At 35.9% G+C, this 22,622-nt stretch overlaps 1 protein-coding gene across 4 annotated transcripts; it reads left to right on the top strand.

Annotated features, from left to right (window-relative positions):
* The first annotated feature begins 4,896 nt into the window (after window positions 1-4,896).
* On the top strand, window positions 4,897-20,211 carry LOC138155388 (baculoviral IAP repeat-containing protein 2-like). 4 transcript variants are annotated; one of them, XM_069080622.1, is made up of 10 exons: window positions 4,897-5,161; window positions 8,635-9,683; window positions 10,421-10,927; window positions 11,038-11,137; window positions 13,623-13,701; window positions 15,277-15,325; window positions 15,762-16,004; window positions 18,448-18,702; window positions 19,770-19,811; window positions 19,924-20,211. In XM_069080622.1, exons 2-10 carry the CDS (start codon window positions 9,677-9,679, stop codon window positions 20,115-20,117), a joined length of 1,476 nt encoding a protein of 491 aa, XP_068936723.1. In that variant the 5' UTR covers window positions 4,897-5,161; window positions 8,635-9,676; the 3' UTR covers window positions 20,118-20,211. The 4 variants fall into 4 exon arrangements, with proteins under 4 accessions (XP_068936723.1, XP_068936724.1, XP_068936722.1 ...); XM_069080623.1 differs by lacking the exon at window positions 8,635-9,683 and having other exon boundaries at window positions 4,898-5,161; XM_069080621.1 differs by having other exon boundaries at window positions 4,898-5,161; window positions 8,635-10,927; window positions 15,780-16,004.
* Window positions 20,212-22,622: the final 2,411 nt, after the last annotated feature.

The raw sequence follows: 22,622 nt of genomic DNA, 5'->3' as shown, positions 1-22,622 counted from the left end.
ATCTACCTTTTCTCTCTTTTATGAATTAAAGCATTTAGAGATATAAATTTTCCCTGCTTTGGTTACACATCACCAGTGTCCAACAACCTTTTTTTCTGTATCCCTAAACCACTCTGAGCCAGAAAAATGACTTCCTCTGACTTTTTCTTGGATTTCCCATTCAGAGTTCATTCTGGAGCATTTTCTAGATTTTTGTGGAGGAGGGTTGGTTGGGGAGTTAGATTGTATCTCTTCTTGTTTTTGGCATCTTGATTCTGCCTCCCCTAGGTGTTTTTATGCAAACCCTATTCTCTATTCTCTGCTACCAGCTCCTTTATTTCTATTCCCCTAAACCCAACCCTCTCCCCATGTTGTCATCTAAACCCACCTACCCCTTCAGTCAATCAATAACATTTATTAAGTGCCTCATATGTGCCAGGCACCATGCCTGCACACAGTTTAAATGTTCTGGGGATACAAAAAGAGACAAGAGATAGTCCCTGCCCTCAAGGAGCTTAAACTATAATCTTAAGGGGGAGACAACACGAAAACTAATATATGCAAGTTATATACAGGATGTATATATAGACATGTGTGTATACATACATACATAAAAATAGGAAATAGTTAACAACAGAGAGAAGGTACTAGAATTAAAAGGGGTTGAGAAAGGCTTCCTGTAGGAGATTGGATTTCAGGTGGGACTTAAAGGAAGCCAGGGAGGTCAGTAGTTGGAGTAGAAAGTATTCCATTTGGGGGACAGCCATAGAAAATGCCCAGAGCGGAGAGACAGAGTGTCTTCTTCTTTGTGAAAAAGCTGGAAGCAAGTGTCATCGGCTCAAAGAGTACTTACAGCAGGAATAAAGTGTGAGAAGATGGGAAATATAGGAAAGAGTTAGGTTGTGAAGGGCTCTGAATGTCAAACAGCATTTTGTATTTGATTCTGGAGCTAAAAGGGAGCCATTGGAGTTTGCCGAGTAAGGTAATAACATCATTGGACCTATGTCTTTTACCTGCCCTTTCATTGTACTCCCTGGCACACTGCTCTATAGATGGCTCCTTCTTGATTACTCAGCCTTCTCAGCAACTTTCAGCACTGCTTTCACTTTCATTTACCCCAACTTTCTTCTGGACCTTTTTGGGAAATTGGAACACTCTTTACTCCTCATTGCCACTTCCAAGCTCTTCCCATTACCTTTATCACTCAGTAACTTCTTCTCTTCTGAGGTTCACTCAATCCATATCTATCACCCAATTAAAATTCTGGTAGCTGTTGTTTACAAAACTTCAGGGCATTCCTCTTCTTTCATCTAGGAGTTCAGTGCTTGGCTCAGAGTCTCTCTCCTCCCCAACTCTTGTCCTCATACCAGGGAACTTAAATATACATATTGGTACTCTCTCAAAAACCCTTACTTCCCAGTTCCTTAGCATACTCATTCCCATAACCTACTTCTCCACCCTGCCTCAGCTACACACAGAGATGGCCATAGTCTTGATCTTGGCATCACTCACAAATGCTGCACTTCCATGTTTATGAACTCTGAAATTCCCTTACCTGATTAACAATTTGTTGTAATTCTACCTCTCCCTCTGCCTTGAAACCCCAGACTCTGTTCTTCATCCTCACCCTGACTTATGAGTCTTCTAGCCCTTAGTTCTCTTCTAGGCCATCACTGTTGCACCTGCTAAATTCTTCCCTTCCCCACCTTGACCCCTTAGTGAACCAGAACACTGTCCTCTTTTCTTAAATCCTTTTCCCCCTTATTACTAATCTTGTCCTGCCAAGCTTGAGCCCAGTATTACTCCTACCAGGTGTTGCCTTTGCTCCCACTCTGTCAAATGAAGCTGGAGAAAGTCACGAAACTGTGCTAACTGGATCCACATGTGCCCCGGGGACATATTTTGGGTAAGCTATCCAGGGGATTTCTCAAGGGAAAGGATAATTGCTAATACCAACACTATGACTTCACTAGGAAAGAACATTGGATTTGGTGTCAGAGGACCTGGGTTTCAATTCTTTATCTATGCTACTTAAGAATTAATTGATATAGGGCAAATGACATTTCTCTGGGTCCCCTCATTTTCCTTAGTTGTAAAATAAGCACTTTGGACTAAATGACCTAGTCCAAAGGTCTGTAACAACTCTGAATCTTATGCTTTTATGACTAAGCATATTGACAAATGCTTAGGAGCAGATATAGTCTCCCTAAGAAACATCTGTCACATCTATTTACACAAAGAAGGCAGTTAATGATTATAAACCAAAATCCATCATATTCTCAAAGTCCAGCAGCAAGGTTTCATAACTGAAGGTTGTTCGCTAGTAATATTGGTAAGATATAACTAATAATGCTGATATTTCTTTGTTAGATATTTTTGTAAACGTTAAAATTTGTTCATTCTCAGGCAGTAGACCTTCAAACACTATTTAGTTGGAAATCATGTCTTAAAAATTCAACCAGAGATTTTTGTGCTTCATTGAAAATTCTTATGTGGCTATCAAAGCACTAGGAAATTCCCAGCAATCATTCACAATGACTGACATGTACTTAGAGGTTAAAATAGTCTGTTCCCTCCCTTAAATTTCACTTTCAATTCTGCTGTTAAGGGGAAGAACTTCAGAGGACATGTAATTCAGCCTCTAGGTGATGAAGAATTTCATCTAAAACATAAGCAACAAGCATTCATCCAGTCTTCAGGAAACCTGTTACCACCCAAGGCAACCAGTTACGCTTCTGGATAGTTCTGTGAGGAAGTTTTACATTCTACCCAGCCTAAATCTCTTCCTCTCAGTTTTCCTGAATACTTACATTTTGATTTCTACGTTCCTAATTCTGACCTATGAGACTAAGCAGAATAAGTCTAATCTCATTTCTATGTAACAGCCCTTCACGTACTTGAACAGACCTATACATCATGTCTAGGTCTTCTCTCCAGGCTAAACATTCTCAGTTCTTTCAGTTGGTCTTTGTATGGCATAGTGTTTAATCTTCTCTCACCATCCCAGTTGTCATCTTACCATTTTGGTCATATGCCAGCTTATTAATGTACTTTCTACAATGCAACAGTCAGAACTGAATGAAATATTCCAGATGTAGCTTGACCAGAATAGAAGACAGGACTATCCCCTCTCTTGCTCTGGACACTATGCTTCTTTTAATGCAGCCTAGCTTTTTGACTGCTGTGTTATATCATTGACCCATGTTGAGTTTATGGTCCACTAAAACCTCAAGATCTTTTTCACAGGTACTACTGTCTAACCATATATGACTTCCTCTTGATGGCTTTTAGTAGTTAGTGAAAGCCACTCTTCTCCTTCCATTCTACATGACCAACAGCAGAAGGGGAATGATAAATCATAGTAATGTTGGTTTTAGAACAAATGGAAGATACAAATGGAGAATAAACAGTGGATCCATCTTAACCATTTTCAAAAACACTTTCCTTGTTTCCTAACTTTATAAGGATTTCTAAAAACAAAAGCCCCAAAACCTGGGACGATGAAAATTGGGGAAAGAATGGCATTTATAGGTGTTAGTTATATGCAGTATATTGAAAAAGTAAGAGGAAAAGAAAAATGAGATGGTAAGGGAATGGAAAAAGTAATTGGTTCTACCCCCAAAAAAATTTATTTATTTTTATTGAATCAAATTTAATTTTACATTAAGCTTAGAAGTAGGCCAAAGTGTGTAGAGAGGTACCATTACAGGCTGAAACAATTCTAAAAGTTTTGATTCAAATGAAGGGCTCTGAAGAAATAAGAGCAATTCAAGGACTACTTTAGAAGTCTGCTTTGACTCCAGGGTGGGTAGAAAATGGCTTAGAAAGTTGTAGACTAAACTGAAATCTCTTTAACATGAAAACTAAAAATTGATTCATTCTTCCATAGATATATCATATTATATTGACTATGGAAAGCCATTTGGCACTCTGGAAGCTTCTATGGACCATAGTGTATTGATTACCTGGGTCTCCATTGACACAGATTCACATTCATAAAGCCAGCCTCTGAGTATCTGTAAGTTGTCTGCCTTGCTTACTTCTGCTTAAGGATGAATTTTTTAAGAGTAGGAAGGAATATGAATTTTGGAAGGTTTTTAACTTTCTAAGATTATCTTGGAGGGGGGAGGGGAAAGAGTTGAAAGGATAAGAAGGAAGATGTAATAAAAACTACAAATGAAGTTTACATTTAGAAGATACCTTTGCTATCCCAGCTTAGCCTTAGCAAGCACTGCCTAAGTTGTCTACTGCAGAAACTTTCAACAGAAGAGGGAGGGGGAGAGTGCCACATAATCAGATTCCTGGACTTTGAACTTTATGTACAAAAAGTCAGTTCAAATAAAGTACTTCCATTTGGGATGAAAGGACAAATTTTAAAATTTGAAAGGAGCAATTTTAACAACTACATCCTACTTAAAAAAAAAAAAACCAAGACACCAATACTTTTCAGTATGCAAACCCCCCCCCCCCCCCAAAACCCTGGTCATTTTAATGTTAACTACAATCTGACAGCATGAAAAAAAAAGCAAGGGGAGTGATAAATTGTTACAGCAAAATTTTTAAAATTAAAAAAAATAATTATAGTAGACTTCTGGTTACTTAAATTTCAAATCTCCTCCCACACCCATGTTCATATATCTTGATTAGTTCCCGAAGTTAAAAAAAAAAAGACATTTTTTAAAAATCGCACAATTTAAAAGAAAACTATTCTGGGTTTTTTTATACCTAAAGGTCTGAAAAAGTGGTGACTTAAAATGGAAAACTAAATAAAGTTTAAACCAAAAGTATATTTTTGGAGGGGGGAAGAGAAAAGGATTCTTCTAGTGGTAGGAAGCAATGACATTTCTTATCACAGTCCTTCTGCTATACTATTCATTACGGTAGAGTCATTTAGGAGAGTCAGGAAATACTAAATGGTTTAGTGTCATGGAATTCCCCTAATGTGCCTGCTGAGTAAGGGGAAGTCTTAAGTGGTTTCTGCCCTAGGAGTTCCCCTACAATGAGGAAAGCACCTCATTCAAAGGTCGAGGGGCGGACTAAAACAGGGAGGAACTGAGATGATTTAAAAGTTTCGCCCTACTGAACAGCGAATGACCCTTTGCCGCTGTCAGTCTCTGTAACAGTCGGCACAGAAGACTTTAACATTTCTCGGGAAAGGAGGCATCTGGCTTGGGAGAAGCAGGTCTGTGCTGATTCGAGTCTTATAATACCACAATAAGACTGTCATTCCTAACCTATTTTAGCTTGGAGTATCTGTGGGAGTGGGATTGGAAGGCCAAGTTTATAAGGGAAGGTTCCACCTGGTGGTGAGTCACTACTCAAATGGGGGGGAGGGGGCGCCCTGCCTGGGCTGTAGAATGGATTTGCTAATTTTGGAGAATTCCTACAGTTCCGGTTGGGAGTGGGGGGTTGGAGGGGAGTGGGAGTAGAATGAGGGGGGAATCAGAGTCTGGGGAGGGCTGACCTATTGGAATCATAGGATGGTAGATTTAGGACAGAAAGGGACCTTAGAGGCAAGCTCATCATTTTTACAGATGAGAAAACTGGCACAGAGAGATTAAAAGACTTTCCCAGGGCTATACAGCTAGTGGGAAAGTGTGAAGCCTTGGTGAGCAGCTAGCTACAGACCCCAAGAACAAGGCTACTGGTCTTGCCTGAACTTAGTTTAGCTCTTTCCTTCATCTTTACCTTCTTATTGACCCTGTCATAGAGGGTGCAGTGGAAAGTAGTCTGAGTCCTGGCTCAGCTCCTTATTATCTGCCTTACCTTGGGTAAATCAGTTTTCCTTTCTAGGCCTCAGTTTCTTTATCTGTAAAATAAAGTGAATGACCTCTGAGGACCTCTCCAACTCTAAAATTTAGCATCCTACCACTTTGGAGCTGCTTCTTGTGGTTCATGTATTCTCTCAGGATGCCAGATCAATGACCATGAGGAGGAGGGGGGCAGTGTGTGTGGGGTGGGGTGTGGGGGGGTTACCTTTACCCTGAAACTCCCTCAGGCCTGTGAATCTTGTTTAAAAGGGGATATGTTTCCAGGAATAGATGAAAGAGGGTGAAGAGGTAGATGATTCAGGAGCTTATTAACCATGTGCCAAATGTGCCAACCTTTGTTCGAGGTGCTGTGGACATGAAGGAGAGTGATGAGGTTGGCAGCTGAATTATAAAGGAAAGGGGAAATGTGTGGGAAGCAGCCAGTGGGCCTCAGAATCGAAAAATAGAACGAAGGAATGTAGACAAAGGTAGGGTGGATAGGTTGGGGCAAGTTGTCAAGGGTGTTAAAGACCAGACAGAGGGCTTTATATTTGATTCTGAAAGCAATAGAAAGCCAGAGAATTTTTTGAGAAGAGCAATGACATGGTCAGAATATCAGTTTGGCAACTGTGTGGAAAATTGAGTGGTGTGAGGAGACCTGAGACACCTGTCCACTGTCAGTCCCACAGCCAATATTTGTGAGAAGAGGGACTTGAACCCAGTTGTTCCTGACTTCATTGTCAGTTCTCTAGTCACTAGTACAGGCTGACTCTTCTAAAAGCTGAAGTTGTTTGCATTTTATTCTATAGGCATTGAGAAACCATGACTGAAATTTTGGAGTAAAGTGATCAAAGCAGAAAGTTCATCTGGAACAATATGTAGATAAAATTAAAAGGGGAGAAATTTGAAAAAAAAAACTAATTAGGTGACTAGCAGAAGTCTAGGTGTGAACTAAGGTAGTGGCAACACTACCTTACTGATACTTATTAATGCCACCTTATTTATTATTAAAAGGTATGGTGAATGAAAATATTGACAAATCCTGGTAATTGGGTATGAGGTCAATTTTGAAGGTTTGTCAGGTGTTGATACTGTGGATCTAGAAATAAGGAAATTTGGTTTGGGAATGAAAGTTGATGGGCTTGATTTGGACATACAGAAAAAAATATGTAGCAGATGATGGTTGGGTATTCTAGACTGGACCTTGAGTAAGAAGGCCAAGGATGGAAATGACGACTTGGGAATCGTTTTGCTAGCAGTGATTATCAACAAAGGAGTGCATGAGATCTGAGAGAAAAGAATATAGGCTTTTAGACTGGTCTTGCCTAGTCTACACAGCATTAGTATTTTAGATTGAGGCATCATTATGCAGGGGGTGCCTGTACAGAATCTTCGTGTGGGAGAGTAGAACAGAGAGCAGAGGAGAGGATAGAGGATGTATTCCAAAGGGAAATTATACAATACTGTGTTTTATCTTAGACTGAAAATTGATACAGAGGAGAAAGTAACATTGTTCTGCTTATCTCCCTCCCATCTATAGAAGATAACTGAATTGAGAAAAACTGAATTTGTATCCACTTAAACTAGTCCCACTCTATGTGGAGTCAGAGGCAGAACTGTAAAGTATATAGTATCTCTTTGTTTTTTTCTCCACATCCCTTTGGAAACCTTCCACATGAACTTTCTCTCTCCTGCCTCCAGCACAGATGGCTCTTTTGCCATTCTCCTTACTTTAGGAAATTATCTTTTTCTTTCCCATTTGCAGTATCTTATGTTGGAATTGCTCTGTGGACTCTTAAAGGATTATATAGTTCAGGCAAGTAACATCATGGAATTAGTGATGTTTAACCATTCAAAAATTTTGTTAAAATTAATATCTAATTCAAAAAGATTGGGAATAGGGCAAAAGCCCTAGCATTAGTTTTGTTGCAGAAAACTCTTTACCCTGCTGCGTCTTCTTTGCAAACTCCAGAAACTCGGTAAAGAGTTCCTTTGTGGGGTGGCTAGGTGGTGCAGTGAATAGAGCACCGGCTCTGGAGTCAGGAGGACCTGAGTTCAAATCTGACCTCAGACACTTAACACTTATTAGCCTTGTGACCTTGGGCAGGTCACTTAACCCCAATTGCCCCTCGAAAAAGCAAAAAAAAAAAAAATTAAGAATAAATGAAAAAGCATTTAAAAGGGGCGGCTAGTGAGTAAGAGCAGGCCAGCCCTGGAGTTGGGAGGACCCAGGATCGTTCTGGCCTCAGATACTTAATACCCACACAAAAAAAGCTGGCCTCGTAACCTTGGGCAACTTACTTAAAACCCCAGTTGCTTTAAAAAAAAAGAGTTCCTTTGTGTTATTAGTCAAGACAAGTATTTGAGAGGGATAGTACTAGACCTGTGGTTTTATTGATATAGGGCTCATTTCAAAGAATTCTCCTCTATCTATGCAGACCAGGACCTTCTCTGAATTTTTTATTAGATTACTGAGTGGCTAAAAAACTTCCCAGGGTCACACAGCTAATATGTGTCAGATGTTGAACCTGAATCCACTTCTTAGTTCTGAGGTCTGCTCTCAAATATTTGATACTGAGACTGAATGAGGAGGCCTTGAGTAATGGTAATAAATTTGAGTTTATCCACGTGTATATTTTCCCATTCTGTCTCATGACCAATGATGGATATTTTCATGATGGCCAAAAAGAGCAAAATCAGTTCATTTATGTGAGATTAAATCAATGATTTGGGTCATATCATAATGGAATTAGTATTAATAATCTATATTGAAAAGGAATTTGCATGATAGATTTTTGGAATTAAATTGTATTTACAAGTTTATGATTTTAAAAAAATTACATTTTATATTAGTATCTCCTATGAATACTTTGCATTCTAAAATTCTCTTTTTTTTTCTTAACAGATTTTACAGGAAGAAGAATCTTGTTCTCTCTTTCTCTTTTTTTTAAATTTTCTTTTGTGAACTAAAAATACCAAAATGGAGACCTAAACCCATAAAAGGGACGTAGTCTAAACTCGGGGAGGTAGTTTTGTGCTTGAGTAAAAAAAAAAGTTAATTAAAGTTATTGGTACCTGATGATTTTGTTAAATTTTGAAACATGATCCATTGATAAATGGTCTAACTATAATATAATGAAAAGTGATATCTCAATGTGGCATACAGAATATATCAAGGTCATCAATGTATAGCAATAATCCTTTGAAGGTCATCCAGTGCTAACAGCTTTAGTGAAGAGAAGTGAATATTTTCTATTAGTATAAAAATGAATTCTTTAGAACAAAGAATTAGCTTCAAACTTTTTGTGAAGTTAACTAAATTTTCAAATAAGACATGTGTCATGTTAAAGAATTGTGGGGATGAAAAAATAGCAAGACCAAGAATTTTTGACTGTCACGAACAGTTTAAAGAAAGCAGGGAAGAAATCAGTGGTGGTACATGAAGTAGTTGTCTAACCACCAGTGAAGATCACGGAATCAAGATTTCTAGAATTGGAAAGGACCTTAGAGGTTGCCTAATCCAATCCCTTCTGTCCTCCTCTATGGTATGTCTAAGTGGTCATGTGACTGCTGTTTGAACACATCTAGTGACTCAAACAACTCACCTTACAAGGCAGTCCATTCCATTGGAGGATAGTTCTAGGTAGAAAGTACAATTCTTTTGTGAGCTGAACTCTGCTTCCTGGTAATATCTGTAACATTCCAGGTATTGTTTGATCAGCAAAGATTACACTAAAAGGATCTGAAATTTAGTTCATTCACAAAGTCATTGGAAGAATGATAGATGAAAAGTTAAATTTAGATAAAGATGGATTTACTCTGGAAAAAAATGAACATGGACAATGTTTCTGGGAAATATGTGATGCATTTTGCAAACTTGGTATTTGATCTTTCAAGGAAAGTTAAATAAAATAGAAGCACCTGTTGAACAGACAACTTGCAAAACAATGCTGTGTAAGTCAAACACTATTAAATATGTTAACTATGTAAGGCTGGTGGTATACTGTTGCATTTTAGTAATCTGGAATAATGTATGTACCTCAAAGTGACTGACACTAACTAGGGGCCAAAAACACTCTACACACCTCCAAAATTATCTAATGTTAACCATTTATTTATGTAATGGCACACAAATATAGTATAAAGACAATGATACATAACTTCAAAGTGTGTTAAACCCATTTTGAAAGTATGTGAAGTCTCTAGCTACCATAATAAAACTTAGAATATCTGTATGAAACTCAAATATTTGGCATGAAAAATTATAAAGAATTTCATTTCCAGGTTTTTTTGCCTGGTACTAAAACCATGAAGAATGCACAAAACTACCTCCCCAGAGTAAGACTTGTCCCATTTTTGTCCCTAGAATCTCATGAACATAATAGAAGATAACAACCTATATGAACTGAAATACGACTTTTCTTGTGAACTCTATAGAATGTCTACATACTCTACTTTCCCAGTCAATGTTCCAGTCTCAGAAAGAAGTCTTGCTCGGGCTGGATTTTATTACACTGGTGTGAACGATAGAGTTAAATGTTTCTGTTGTGGTTTAATGCTGGATAATTGGAAACAAGGAGACAGTGCTATTGACAAACATAAACAGTTATATCCCAGTTGTGTCTTTATTCAGAATTTGATTGCAGTTAACAATCTAGAATCTTCTTCTCAGTCTGCATTTTTTTCTTCAGGGATGAATAATGTCACATGCTCATTATCTCCAAGTTCAGAACAGAGTGGATATTTCAGTGGTTCTTATTCCAGTTTTCCAATGGAGCTAGTGACTTCCAGGGTAGTTGAGGATCTGTCTTCTTTGAACACCAGCCCCTACTATTATTTAATGAATACTGAGGAGGCCAGATTTCTTACTTATCAAACATGGCCACTGACATTTATGTCACCATCAGATCTGGCAAAAGCTGGTTTTTACTACATAGGACCTGGAGATGCAGTAGCTTGCTTTGCCTGTGGTGGGAAACTAAGTAATTGGGAACCAAAAGATGATGCCATGTCAGAACATCGGAGACATTTTCCTAACTGTCCTTTCCTGGGAAATCAAATCCAAGAAACATCAAGGTTCAGCGTCTCTAATCTGAGCATGCAAAGCCATGAAGCCCGTATGAAAACCTTTGTGACCTGGCCTCCTCAAATTCCAGTTCATCCAGAGCAGCTTGCAAGTGCTGGCTTTTATTATATGGGTAAGAAACTTGAATCAGTAGGAGAAATATTCATAGTTTTTGGCCAGTAAATTTTCATTTTATTTGTTTTGCACATTCAAATTTTGGCTCACTTTTTTTTTTTTGGTTAGGTTGTGATGATGATGTCAAATGCTTTTGCTGTGATGGTGGACTGAGGTGTTGGGAATCAGGAGATGATCCTTGGGTGGAGCATGCCAAATGGTTTCCAAGGTAATTATTTTAAATTCTGCCTTGTAAAATTCTATAATAATGAGAAAGGCTGTTTAAGTGGATAAACTTAGAGCTTCATGTTCTTTAATATAAACTGGCCCCTCTCTACTACATAGTAATATTTTCTTCAATTTCTGATTATCATCCATTAAACTATGAGCTACTTGAGAACTTGAGGGACTGATTTTTGTCTTTCTTTGTGTCCTTATCACTTAGCTCTGTGCCTAGCATATAGATGGTAGCTGCCTGATTAACTGCTTATCATACTTCTCAATGTTGATTGATCAATTGATTCAAATCTCCACTCTTCTTTAGCTCCAAATTTCAAACTCCTACCTTTCAATCTACCCTGGGGCAGATGACCTCATTTCCTGCTTTAAGCCATCTGTGATGAGCTCCCTTGAGGCCCCTCCAAACCTTAAAACGTTTTTTGTCTTCATTCCCTTATCTTCTTTCATTCCTTCCTTTCCTCCTGCTCTCAAGGATGAGGTTTTGAGAAGGCTGAACCCCTCTACTTAGGTTTTTGATCATATCCTTTCTTGTCTTGATCATTCTCTATCTCTCATCTTCAATTTCAGTTTCTTTCCCTCTGCTAGTAGAATGTCAGCTTTCTGAGTATGCTTTCTCTCATCATCATCATCATCATCTATTGATGATACCACTGTTATCTTGGTAATTCAGGCTCAAAACAACAAATGACTGACTCTCTCATTCTACTGTGCCCCTATCCAGTTAAGTTCTATTATATGCCAAACCTTCATTCTTCACACTGTCACCATATTAAACCAGTCATTCATTATCACTTGCTTAGAGTACTGTAGTTCAATTCAACAGGCACAAGGATAAAGATATTTTAAAATATCCTTAAGGATTCTACTAGTCGGGATATGACATATACACAGATAAATAGGATCAGAGATTTAGAGGTGTAAGCAATCTTGGAATCTATCTAGTCCAAATCCTTCATCTTATAGATGAAGACATTGAGGGCCACAGATACATAGTACCTTGCTTGAGGTCACACAGGTAATAAGTGGCAGAGGCAGGATTCAAACCCAGGTCCTCTGACTACAAGTTCAGAGCTTTTTTCACTACACTGCTGCAAGCTCAATGTTGGTGAGATCAAGGAAGAGTTGAAATCTGATAGGAATCTTTGAGGGAAAAAAAAAAAAACCACCTCTGGTTACAACCATGTCAACAGAACTGAACCTTGATAGAAAACAAGGATTCTGAAAGGTAGAGATGAGGAGTCCAGGTCTGGAGTTGATAGGTTGTGTGAAATACTTGTTACCTGGCCCACCTGCATCCATTTCCTCAACTCAATCAATAAACATTTATTAAACACCTATAGTCTACCAGGCACTGCTAAGTGCTGGGGCTGCAAAGAAAGAAAAAAGACAATCAATTTTCCCATCTATTCTTCTCACAGCTGCCAATATATTCTTCTTAATGGAAAAATCTGATTCTGTCATTCTTCTGTGTGTAAACTTTTAAAGATTTCCCCTTTGCTTTTGGTAAAAAATGCATTTATGGCCCTTCATAAAATGGTTTCACCTTCAGCTAAATGTGATCTCTTCAACATTTTTCTTGTAGCATATTGTTTGGTTCTTTCCTTTTCATTTCTTACATTTAACCTTGTATCATACTTATTTATATATGTCTTATACTTCTATTAGATTGTAATAGGGCAGAGACTGTAGTGTTTTTCATCTTTGAGTACCGGTACCTTTTAAACACAATGAAGAAAAGGAGAGCCAACTGAAAACAGGCCATCGAATTTGGCAATTAAGAGGTTTCTACAAAGGTAGTTTCATTAGAGTCAATGAAAAAGGAATTTTGACTGGAGGTGCTCAAAGAATGAGGGAGTGGTGAGGAAATGGAAGTACTGAGTGAACTGTTCTTTAGAGCAGGGACTGTACTGTTTCTCCTCTTTGGATTGCAGTGCTTTTTATATAATTGGTTCTAAATCTGTCTTTCTAATTGAATTGACTTTTTGAAATTAAAAAATGGCACTCTATAGTACACTGTAAGGTTTCTGAAATTAGTTTGTGAATAACTTTTCCATAGATTGCTACTTTTGTTATATAAAGTTATAGTTAGAAACTGAAATAGTTTTATATCCTTGATTATAGGTTCTTAGGATTTGGTTTCTTTCCTTCCTGGATAGATATCCTTCCCCCTGGAGCATCCATCCCTCTCATGATTGGTGACTAATCACAGTACTGTACACACCACTACCCTCCATCTTTCACTCTTTATAGTTCTAGAACCATGATCAAATCAACTCTGCCTTTGCTCCTGGAAAGTTTGTGTCAATCAACTCTCCAAATTGTATTAATTCCTTTTACTAGGATATAAACTCCTTGAGGGCAGAGATTCTCTTTGATTTTATATCTGTATCCCCAGTACTTAGCACAATACTTGGCACATAATAAGTGTTTAGTAAGTGCTTTTTCATGCAATAATTTATTCATTAACATTTTAGGTGTGAATACTTGATTGAAATGAAAGGGCAACAGTTCATCAATCAAATTCAGGCTAGTTATCCTCATCTTCTTGAACAGGTAGGTATAAAGAAGTTTTCGTAATTGTCACTATCTAGGACAGGGGTGGGGATCCTGTGGCCTCAAGGTCACCTCGAACTAGGGTTTCCTCCAATTGATTATTTTAGGAAGTTCAATACATTCAGCTATTCTTAAGGAAAAAATCCAAGAGGCAGCATGTATTGTGTACTATATAGAATGCTGATTTTGGAGTCAGGAAGGGCTAGGTTTAACTCTTTCCTTTGATAATAGCCATTTGAGCACAGGCAAATCAAGACCCTTGACTTATCTGAACCTCAGGCAAAGCTCTCTACTCATTGTTGGATAGGTTGTTATCTGTATTATTTTCACACAAATGAAATAAAAATCTTCGACCTGAAGTAGATGTTTGCTTTGTAAATATCTTTTGACTGTTTGTTACTTAGAAAAGCAAGAGTAATCCAAGAAAAGATTTAGGAAAAAAATTGATAAACTGCAAATTTTATCTGTTATTATTTAATAAAAATAGATAGCACATATATGTATAACACATTTTACATATTAATCTCATTCTATCTCTACCACAATCCTGTGAGATGGGTGCTATGATTATTCCTATTCTGTAGATGAGAAAACTAAGAGAGATTAAATGACTTAACTAAAATCACATAGCTAAGTCTCTGAGTTGGATTTAAATTTAGTTCTAGGAACATCAGACTATCAACTATACTACTTAGCTGGAAATATAACAACTAATACTTATATAGTTTTTTAAAGTCTGCAAAATAGCATCTTTATGACAAGCCAGTGAGATAAGTATTTTTTTTTTTTTACCACTTTATGGATTAAAAAAACAGGTCAGGAAGGCGAAACAAATAAAAGCATAACTAACAAGTATCAGAGATGAGACTTGTGCATATCTTCTATCTCTATGACCAATTCTCTTTCTATTATGTCATGATCATGGAAAAATAGTTTTGTGGTGCATGTGTGTATGTTTTATGTTTTTTTCCCATTTTTGTGGGGGAAAATACCCACCAAAAGCAGACAAAATCAATAGTCAAACTATGTAAATTTATGTTAAGATGTAGGGAGAAATCTATACTACTGTACTAATTTTCCCTTAAAAAGCAGCTTTTCTGAATAAGGGACATTGTAGTTTGAGGATTAGGAAACTCAAAAATAGCAGTGACTCTAATTGATGAGATGATGTCTTCATGTATACCTGTGTGTGTGTGTGTGTGTGCGTGTGCGCGCGCGCGCGCTTGCCATAAAGGCTGACCCAGTGACTGTTTCTTAGAATTATTAAATATTTGTTGAAGGCATCTTAAAAAAAAAAAAAAACAAACCAAAAACATTGTTTTCCTTACCTTACCAATGAGAAAGAAAAATATAACAGCTTTGGTTAGAGTCACAAGGAAAAAATCTTAATTTTTTTAATTGGATTGTTAAATATAAATTAAATATTTTAGTGTCTTAATTGTGTTTTTTAAGATATATATACATATTTAATTTTGTTGATGCTAGTATGATAGTATATGTATTGAGCAATTATTTTTTGCAATGGAAAGGTAATTTAGAATTTATTTTTACTTATGAAGTCTTTTTATCCCACAGCTGCTATCTACATCAGATACTACAGTGGATGAAAGTGTTGAAATACCAAGTATGTACCATGATAATGCACCTTAAATTTAAATAGTATTATTTTACACTGACTGTCAAGGAAACATATAAAGAAAGGGTTTACAAGATAATTATAAAAATAAGTACATGAAACAGTTATAAAATTGAAAGAAGCTCAATTCTGAGTAAAAGTAAAGTCTGGTCTCCTTTTCCCATTTAATTGTTTAAAAAATAAACTTATACTGGTTATTGGAGATTTGGGTAAAGGGAATTTTCTATGTTCTTTTTTACTTACTCAACTTTAGTCATATGTAATTATTTATTAATATTTAACTTAATAAATCACAGGTAAAATTAATATATAAAATAAAAATTTTATATAATTCTGATTTATATATTTTTAACATTTTAATATCTTTGCAAATTAAACCATTTAAAATTATTCTAATTTTCATAAAATCCTTCATTCTAAATAGTTATTCATTTTGGACCAGGAGAAAACCATTCAGAAGATGCAGTCATGATGAATACATCTGTGATCAAAGCGACTTTGGAAATGGGCTTTAATAGAAGGCTAATAAAACAGACAGTTCAGAGTAAAATCTTAACAACGGGAGAGAATTACAAAACAGTCAGTGATCTTGTATCAGATTTACTTAAGGCAGAAGATGAAACAAAGGAAGAGGAAAAAGAACAAGAAGCTGAGGAAATAGAATCAGGTATATATGAGTTACTGGTTGTAGTCGAGCTCTATGTTTCTTAACAAATATAAAAAGTACTTTCATTACTTGAAAATGTATTCTTCCTATCCCCCTTTTATGAAATTCATCCTAAAATCAAAGTGTGAATGATTGTTTTATTTGGTGTGTCACTGCACATTTAATTGAAAGTTAATTACATAAGCATACTATATTGTTCTAGTTCTTCTATCTTTCTGGATGCTCTTTCTCTGCTTCTTTCCCCAGTATGATTTCTTCTTTTTATTCCTAAAATATATCCAAAGTTGAAAGTTCAGTTTCTTTATCTGTTAAATGAATGGTTGGATTAGATCAGCAGCTCTCGAAAGTATGGTCTGTGGACTCTTGTTGGATCCCCAAGACAATTTTAGGGGATCCTCAAGGTCAAAACTATTTTCATAATTCCAAGACATTATTTACATATTAGAATATTCCTCCCTTGTACAAATATGTAGCTCTGAGGCCTTATTTTCTTCATGTGCTTCAATCAAAATAACATATTGTAACAGATTATATACAGCAGATATGAGAATTCAGTGGTTCTTTGATTAAACCAGGCACCAAAGAGAATTTGCAAAAAGCTATTTTACTTTTTTTTTGGGGGGGGAGTATATAGTTATGTTTCATAAAAGTGTTATTTATGTTAACATTAGTTTATTATTGCTATTTTAAATAGGTTAATAGTTAAAAATGATCAGTTTTAATTTCTAATACAGTAAATAGTAATAGACATAGCCCACATAAATACAATCTCAGTAATAATATTTAAGAGTATAAAGGGGTCTGACACCAAAATGTTTGAGATCCACTGGACTCATCAATCCATTGATTTCTAAGGTCTATTCCAGCCATAGGTATACTAGTGTTTAATGACCAACTCTCTGGAAAAAAAAAAGTACCCATGACATACTTTTAAGTTTAATCTTCATTATTGACATTTTCTCCATCACTTTAAGTCTAGAAATTCAACAAAACAATAAATCAAGTATTTGCTGATTTCCAAGGTGAAAATGCTCACATGGAATATTTAACAATTGGCTCTTTACTGAATCTGGCTCCAGAACATACCTCCTATGATCCTATGCTTGTATTGTCCTGGACTGAATGCCCTTCCTTTTAGTCTTCACCTGCTGAAATCCTGCTTACTCAGTTCACATATCCACATATCCACAACACATGTATCCACTTGAAGCTTCAATGATCTTTTTCTTTTCTAAATTCCTAGTGCTTTCCATGTAATTCCTCAATAAGCACTTTTTCAATTGAATGGAACAGAAAAATGCCTTGTTTATTCATGTTTTGTACTTATCAAAGCTTACCTTGCATTTTAGTAATTTGTTTATGTCCAAAAAAATTAAGTATCCAACATTGTGTAGAGTACTTGCATTAGGCACTGAGAAAGATACAACATTTAGATGAGATAGGACCCTGCTAATGAGGCCCACCATCTAATGGAGTCTACCAAATATATACAATGATGCTGATACCTTGAATTTAAATAAAAACTTTCTCAGTGTTTTTTAAGGATGAAATTATGGAGTTATTTGAAAAAGATTGTTTTATTGGAATAATGAACTTAAAAAAACATTTGGTATTTATATATATATATATATAGATGTATATACTATAATGAAATTCAGATTAGTATTGGCTTTGCAACTCCTAGTTGAGAGTTGCCTGGGTCACTGAGAAGTTAAGTCACTTTCCCAGGGTTACCCAGCTGTTGTCAGACACAGAAACCAAACCCAGGTCTTGCTGGGTCTCTATGCACTACAACATAATGCTAAATAGTAGTAAAAATAATGACAACTAACATTGAACATGAAGTTTGCAGTGCCTTATAGATGTCTTATCTGAGTCTTCAATAACCTTATGTATTAGATATTCCTATTATTATTCTCCTTTAAGAGTTGAGGCAACAGACTCAGAAAGGATAAATGGTTTTACTTTATGGTCACATAGCTAATAGGTATCTGAGGCTGAATTCCAATACAAGTCTAGCACTCTATATATTGACTGTAAAGAATGGCTTTATCAGATTACAATGAAAATAAATGTAGAAGAATACTGGATTTATAAACTGAAGGAAGTACAAATCTGAGGAAGACATTTGAAATCTGTCTTCCTCTACTTCATAGTTAAAAAAAATTATGCTGAATGTTTCATATTTGGAATCTGAGGACAGGATTAACATTATATTTCAACCTACATCTATCAGTTTCACCATGATGCCTGTCTCTGCTTATTTTATTTTGTATTTTCATATGAATACTGCATTAAAAAAATGTATTTCATTTTTTGTCAGTTGTAATTCTTAAGATTATAGAACAACTGAAGAAAACAAAGTTAGGAAATGAAGCAATATTGGAGTTTTGTGATCAAAGTGAATATGTTTAAATTAATATCTTTTTCTTTTTCAATAAAGATGACTTATCATTAATTCGGAAGAATAGAATGGCTCTGTTTCAACATCTGACCTGTGTGCTTCCTATTCTGGATAACCTATTGACTGCCACTGTGATCAGTGAACAAGAATATTATGTTATTAAACAAAAACCACAGATATCTTTGCAAGTCAGAGAGCTGATTGATACCATTTTAGTTAAAGGAAACATTGCGGCCAACATTTTCAAAAAATGTCTCAGAGATTTCGATCCAGACTTACATGAGAATTTGTTTGGTGAGTTTACTGGAAAACTATTTTTTAAAACATTATAGATCATTGGCCATATATATTCATCACTATCTATGATCAATTTAACCCAAATAATAGACAATAGTTTAAGCATTTCACTTTTGACAAGACTAAAATATTTTATTCTCTTTGTAATTTATTTGAATAATCATAACTGCTTAGATATTCAACCTGAATATCAGTGTTACACTTTGGAAAAAAAGATGGTTCTGCTATACTCAACTCGTATCTGAATTATTTTATTTATTTAAGATCTGTTTAGGTACCACATTTTAGGAAGGACATAGATGAGTCAAAGATCAGCTGGAGAAATATCAAGAATGTTTAGCCAGAAAAGAAAAAAAATGTTTTAATTAAAATAAATTTTATTGCTATATTTTGCTTTTACATTATCTATTTTATCTAATATATCACTTCCTCCTTCCTCTCTCAGAGTCAATCAGTTGACAAGCATTTATTTAGCACCACTTTGTGCCAGGCACTGTGCTAAGTGCTGGAGAGAACCAACCCTTGTTATGAAGAATAAAAGAGAGGGAGAAAACAGTTCAGCAAAACTAACCAATCCATCAAAAAAAAGGCTGACATTATATGTGGTGTTCCACAATCATTGTCCCCAACCTCTGCAAAGATGGGCTGGGGTGAGGAATGTTCCTTCAGAGAGAAGTTTAAAGAAAGACATGATAGCTGCCTTCAGGTGTTGAAAGGTGGTCTTGTGGAAAAGGGATTAGATTTGACCCCAGTAGGCAGAACTAAGAGTATAGGTAGAAGTTACAGTGAGGCAGATTTAGGTTCAATGTAAAGAAAGACTCCCTAATAATTAGAATTATGCAAAAGTAGAATAAGCTATAGTGGAGATGCTGGGTTCCCTCTTATTTTTGCTTACAAGAAAAAACTTAAAGATCACTTTTCTGCTGTTTGTAGAGATTCTCATTTAAGTACAGGTTGGACTAGATAGCCTCTGAGGTTCCTTCCAACTACAATACTCTGTGGCTTATATTTTAAGGAATAGATCTCTATTGTTTAATACTTTTTTCACTTTTTTTCTCCCCCAGTGGAAAAGAACATAAAGTATATTCCAGCAGCAGATGTTTCAGGTAAAATAATATTATCACTTAAAATTATTATTAACCATCTGCTTTCTTCTTATTTTTAATGTGAAAAAAACAAAAAAAACATTGTATTTCATTATATTTTTTTTCCTTTTAGACTTGTCAATAGAAGAACAGTTGAGGCGATTACAAGAAGAAAGGACATGTAAAGTTTGTATGGACAAAGAAGTATCAGTTGTCTTTATTCCTTGTGGACATCTAGTAGTTTGCAAAGAATGTGCACCTTCCCTAAGAAAATGCCCTATTTGTAGAAGTACAATTAAGGGTACAGTTCGTACATTTCTTTCATAAAGAAAAATCAATAAACTTCCACACTTTTATAGCTAAGGAATTTGAAATGTTATCTTAAGCCTTCAGAAGTAAAGATTATTATTATTTATACTTATTAACTTCCATTCTGACTCGTTTTTTCCCTTTTTCCCACCAAAAATCAATGATCACATTGAATTATTACTTTTTAATTGTCATGAGAAGTTTGTGTTGCTTACACCTTAGGTGAGAGGAAAGTGGGAGAGAAGAGGTATCACAGTGCTCCTGAACAAAGAAAGGAATATAGAATATTAGAGGGGTTGTAATAATTTAATGTTTCACAGGCATACAGTTTGTAAACAAACTTGGGTGTTTTTATTTAATCTTTCTGAATGTTATGTATACTGTGGGGGAATGATGGGAACTGAAAAATACAGTGTTTCACACTTCTTGCACTCTACCTCTTTACAAAATGGGAAATAAAACATGGCATAGGGAGAAATTTCATACGTAATCTATTTATGATGAATAATGTAGTAAAGTAATCCAAAAAGGCTCCTCTGGTCCAAATGTTTTTACTATATAAACTGCTAATGTAATAATTTCCATGCTATGCTTTCTGGACCTCAATGCCATTATCCAATGTGGTAGTTATTCCTCTTGATTTGTGCATCTAAAAACTGGATAAGGATGCCATCTAAGACAATGCAAGTCTTGATAAAAATCTTGAACAGAATGAGGTCAAAGACTGTTCAGACTTCTGAAGCCTAGGGACTAATTTCCAGGTAGACACCAAACCATTAATGGCTATACTTTCAGAAAATTGACAAGCATTTATTAAACACCTGCTGTGTGTCAGAGGCTGTGCTAGGTGCAAAGAATACAAAGATAAAAATAGAATATTTTCAACCCTCAAGGAGGAAAAATAAAGTACATATATAAATACATATAAAATATAATGTAAATACAAGGTAATTTTTGGGGAGACATTCAGCTACTAGGATGTTCAAAGAAGAATTAATATAGGAGGTGACATCTGAGTTTTGATGAAGCTATGGAATCTACAAAATCTAAGGGAGGTGGGAGTACAGGCCAGGCTTGCCAGAGAGCCTATGCAAAGGCCTAGAGACTTGTGACTTTAGGGTTTTAAATGAACAGATAATGTTTATTGCACTCTCTTGATCTACTCTAGTAATGCTTTGACAAAAATGAAATAAGTTTAGTGTAACATGACCTATTCTTGAGGAACCCAGTGTGGCTCTTGAAGGTCAGCATTTCTCTTCCGAAGTCCTCACAAACTATTTTTTCTTTAAATAATATCTCGAATTTTGCCAACAACTGAAATCAAGCAGTCTTTTATGTGAAGACTCAATCCTCTTTTTTTTTCCCTTTTTTAACTTCAGGACACTTGTTCTTTAGTGCTTCAACAATTCTTCTATACAGCAAGATAAAAGAACTATCATTCCTATATTTTAAGCCATGATCTAGAAGTCCAAATCCCAACACCAATATCTTAACCCATTTAATCTCATCCTAAATCCACCTATCTAGAATGAATCCCCTACCTTCAATCGGCAGGAATGATGAAAACATATAGAAACTTCCGTTTTGCCCAAAAGACAGTCTTCTTTACCCCAAATCCTTATAATTCAGAATCACCATATCTAAAGATGTGAACCTCCTTCCCTGCTACCATTCTCTGCTCACCATAATCTAGCTCAGCCCTAACCATTCCCATCCCTACTCTTTTCTGCCCTCCCTTTCGATTATACCTTCTGGAGTCTCTGTTCTGTTATCAGCAAATTTTCCTTCATCCTAAACTTTTTGTTTTCACACTTTTCATCTTATTCTCATGGAAATTCTACTCTGGAAGACATAGTATCCCTGACCATCTGTTCCAGGCCTGGGCATTCCTTTGAAGTTTATTCCATCCACCTTTCCAGCTCACTCTTCCTCAAATTTTGCTTAAACCTCCACCTTTATGTTTAGGAACTTTAATATCTATGTTTATGTCCTCTCAAAAATGCTGACCTCCCAGATCATCAATCTTAATAATTCCTCAACCATCCAAGACAGAGCCGTACTTTGGATCTCACTATAACCATTAAGTGCCACATTCATGATCCTGTACTTCCATTTTCTCTCTTTGTCTCAGTTCCTAAACTTCTCTTTCACCCTCATCATTGTCTACAATCCCTCTATACCTTCTTGCTCTCTCAACCTCTGCCTTGGCCTCACTTTTCTGAATATAACCTTCCTTCTTTTGCAACCCAGCAAACTATCCTTTGAACACAGATTATAAAAAAAAAAGAAATTCAGCATAACTAACATCCATATTAACAGACCCACATCCATATTGGGTCTGTTAACATATGCAATACAGAACCCTCATAGTCTTCTACTTGTATAATGATGAAAGGAAATATATTTTATTAACATTTCTCCAGAGTCTCATTTCACAGTCTTGACCCTGTAGTTGAGAGGTTTAACTGCCCTCTGTTCTTGAATACCACCTTTTCATACTTTTGCTGCTCATACCTTGACAAA

Source organism: Petaurus breviceps, unplaced genomic scaffold, assembly GCF_028583685.1.
Source record: "Petaurus breviceps papuanus isolate PSGF00001 unplaced genomic scaffold, PetGlider_PUasm1.0 91133, whole genome shotgun sequence".
NCBI lineage: Eukaryota > Metazoa > Chordata > Mammalia > Diprotodontia > Petauridae > Petaurus > Petaurus breviceps.
The sequence above is the reverse complement of the archived record's forward strand: the minus strand, read 5'-3'. Positions and strand labels throughout refer to the sequence as shown.

Coding starts and splice junctions, on each gene's coding strand:
- LOC138155388 (XM_069080620.1), top strand. CDS start 10,102: ATGAACATAATAGAAGATAACAACCTATATGAACTGAAATACGACTTT. Junction 10,928..11,037: donor TGCTGGCTTTTATTATATGG/GTAAGAAACTTG, acceptor TTTTTTGGTTAG/GTTGTGATGATGATGTCAAA. Junction 13,702..15,276: donor ATCCTCATCTTCTTGAACAG/GTAGGTATAAAG, acceptor TTTATCCCACAG/CTGCTATCTACATCAGATAC.